Source organism: Nicotiana tomentosiformis, chromosome 2 (genome assembly GCF_000390325.3).
Source record: "Nicotiana tomentosiformis chromosome 2, ASM39032v3, whole genome shotgun sequence".
NCBI classification, from domain to species: domain Eukaryota; kingdom Viridiplantae; phylum Streptophyta; class Magnoliopsida; order Solanales; family Solanaceae; genus Nicotiana; species Nicotiana tomentosiformis.
This window is the reverse complement of record NC_090813.1, coordinates 34799695-34803057: the sequence shown is the minus strand read 5'-3', so window position 1 is coordinate 34803057 and position 3363 is coordinate 34799695. Positions and strand designations below refer to the sequence as shown.

Below are 3363 nucleotides of genomic sequence, written 5' to 3'. Positions count from 1 at the left end.
AAGGAGGCAGAGCTTAGCCTCATGTAAAATGGAGACAGTGCTTAGTCTCATAGAATGAATAGATAATAAGTGATAGCAGAGTATTTTTTAGCTAGAGATATTTCTGCATTCAGTAGCTTTGTTGTTATGAAGATAGTTATTCTAAGGTGCGCACGTACTCGTGGCTATTACTTGTTCTTGTATCCAAAGGAAAATTGTGAGTTTTACGGGGAGGTTGGTTTGTGCCTCCGCCTTCTTTCTTTGCTTTGCTCTGCATTGAAATCCTGCTCGAGTTACCATGGGTAGCATCTGGCTAAAAATAAAGCTTTTTGAAAAATATGTGTGCTTAGTTATTTAAAATGCACTAATATTAAATAAATTAGATGAACCGGTAACTGTGACATTATCATAGACATTGCGACCTTCTTGGCATAGAATTTTGAGGGTCCTCCTCAAAATTCTTCCCCAGTTATTCAGACGATTTTCTGGATATTCCGCACATGGTGCCGTTGGCTGAGCTTGCCCCGGAATTTTGAGGGTCCTCCTCAAAATTCTGCCCCAGATTTCTGATTGTAGGAAAAATGAGAATTTTATTGAATTGTGACCAAACCCACAGGGCTGCCTACGTATCCCCTCTTAAACGGGAATCAGGTCAAGCGTAGTTCAGTTACATCAATTGCATAAATGCAAACACCTTTAAACATAGTATCTTTTGACTGCATCTGAGTTGATAGGCTTTGGCCAAAGCTCTCCATCCATTTCTGCGAGTATGAGTGCTCCTCCTGTTAGTACTCTGTGAACCATATAAGGTCCTTGCCATTTGGGTGAGAATTTTCCTTTGGCTTCATCCTGATGTGGAAAGATTCATTTCAGCATCATCTGCCCCGGTGCGAAATGCCTAGGTTTGACCCTTTTGTTGAAAGCTCTGGATATTCTGTTCTGATAAAGTTGTCCATGACACACTGCATTCATTCTTTTCCCATCAATGAGAGCTAATTGTTCATAGCGACTTCTTACCCACTCTGCATCACTGAGTTCAGCTTCCTGTATAATTCTTAGGGAGGGAATTTCTACCTCGGCAGGAATGACGGAATCCATACCGTAGACCAATAGGTAAGGAGTTGCCCCGGTTGACATGCAAACTGTGGTCTGGTACCCTAATAAGGCAAATGGTAACCTTTTGTGCCATTGCTTGTGGTTGTCTACCATCTTCTTCAGTAATTTCTTGATATTCTTGTTTGCAGCCTCCATGGCTCCATTCATTTGAGGCCGGTATGCTGTGAAATTCTTGTGCTTGATTTTGAAGTTTTCGTACATAGCTTTCATTAGGTCACTATTGAGATTGGCGGCGCTGTCGGTGATGATGGACTCTGGAACCCGAATCTGCAAACAATACGATCTCTGACAAAATATGAGATGACTTTCTTGGTTACAGCTTTGTAGGATGTAGCTTCGAGCCATTTTGTGAAGTAGTCTATGGCTACTAAAATGAACCTGTGCCCGTTTGAAGCGGCGGGCTCGATTGGTCCAATGACGTCCATTCCCCAAGTGGCAAAAGGACAAGGTGCACTCGTTGCATTGAGTTCATTTGGCGGCACCCGTATCATATCTGCGTGTATTTGGCACTGATGACATTTCTGGACATACCTAATGCAGTCTGTTTCCATAGTCATCCAAAAATAACATGCCCTCAGTATCTTTTTGGCTAAAACGAAACCATTCATGTATGGTCCGTAAGTTCCAGAGTGTATCTCTTCGAGCAGTTTGGATGCTTCCTTGGCGTCAACACACTATAATAATCCTAGGTCTAGAGTCTTTCTATACATAATTCCTCCACTTTGGTAGAAATGGTTGGACAATCTTCGGAGCATGCATTTTTGAGTATGATTTGCATGCTCCGGGTACTCTCCTTTAGCCACGTACTCCTTGATATCATGGAACCATGGATTCCCGTCTGCTTCTTCTTCAACATAAGTGCAGTAAAATGGCTGATTATAAATCCTTATCGGAATAAGATTGATGAAATTCTTGTCCGGATGCTATATCATGGAGGACAAAGTGGCCAATGTGTCTGCGAACTCATTCTGGATTCTCGGGACATATCTAAACTCTATCTTCGTGAACCTCATCATCATCTCTTGCAAATGATATATATATGGTAATATCTTGGTATTCTTTATAGCCCATTCTCCCCGCACCTGATGTACCAGAAGATCTGAATCACCGATTATTAGTAATTCCTGGATATTCATGTCAACGGCCAAATTGAGCCCCAATATGCAAGCCTCATATTCTGCCATATTATTGGTGCACAAAAATCTGAGTTTAGCGGATACCGGATAATGTTGACCTATTTCTGACACCAAAACGGCTCCAATACCCACTCCTTTGAATTTTGCGGCTCCATCGAAAAACATTCCCCACCCGTCGTAGGCTTCGGCGATATCTTCTCCTACGAATGATACTTCTTCATCAGGAAAATATGTTTTTAGTGGTTCGCAAGATGATCCGCTAATGCTTGTCCCTTAACCGCCTTCTGAGTCACATAGACGATGTCGAATTCACTCAACAATATCTGCCATTTTGCTAGCTTCCCTGTAGCTATGGGTTTCTGGAAGATGTACTTCAGAGGATACATCCTTGATATGAGATATGTGGTATAAGCACAGAAGTAGTGCCTCAGATTTTGGGCTATCCAGGTCAAAGCACAGCAGGTGCGTTCCAGCAAAGAAAACCGTGCTTCGTAGGGTGTGAACTTCTTATTCAAATAGTATATGGCATGTTCTTTCCTTCCCATCTCGTCGTGTTATACCAAGACATAACCGAAAGCCCCATCTAATATAGAGATATAGAGTATCAGTGGTCTACCAGGTTCTGGTGGGACCAGGACTGGCGGTGTGGACAAATATTCTTTGATTCTGTCAAAAGCGTTCTGGCAGTCTTTAGTCCAATTGGTTGCGGCATCCTTCCTTAACATTTTTAAAATCGGCTCACACATCACGGTTGATTGTGCTATGAAGCGGCTGATGTAATTAAGACGTCCCAAGAATCTAATCACGTCTTTCTTGTTCTTTGGAGGTGGAAAATCCTGGATAGCCTTGACCTTTGATGGGTCTAGCTCAATTTCTCGGCGACTGACGATGAATCCTAATAATTTTCCTGCGGGGACCTCGAAGGCACATTTTGCGGGATTCAATTTCAAATTGTACCTCCGAAGCCGATCAAAGAATTTCCTCAAGTTTGCTATGTCTTCTGTACTTTTCTTGTATTTGATGATGACATCATCCACATATACCTCTATCTTCTTGTGTATCATGTCGTGAAAAATAGTTGTCATGGCCCTCATATAAGTGTCCCCAACATTCTTAGACCAAACGACATCAT

The 3363-nt window shown here is 42.1% G+C and overlaps 1 protein-coding gene across 1 annotated transcript; it reads right to left on the bottom strand.

The window, feature by feature from the left end:
• Positions 1 to 843: 843 nt before the first annotated feature.
• On the bottom strand, positions 844 to 2956 carry LOC138904609 (uncharacterized). Its single transcript, XM_070193114.1, has 2 exons — positions 2792 to 2956; positions 844 to 1362 (listed from the first exon to the last, which is right to left on the bottom strand). The coding sequence occupies exons 1-2, from the start codon at positions 2954 to 2956 to the stop codon at positions 844 to 846; spliced, it is 684 nt and encodes a 227-aa protein (XP_070049215.1).
• Positions 2957 to 3363: the final 407 nt, after the last annotated feature.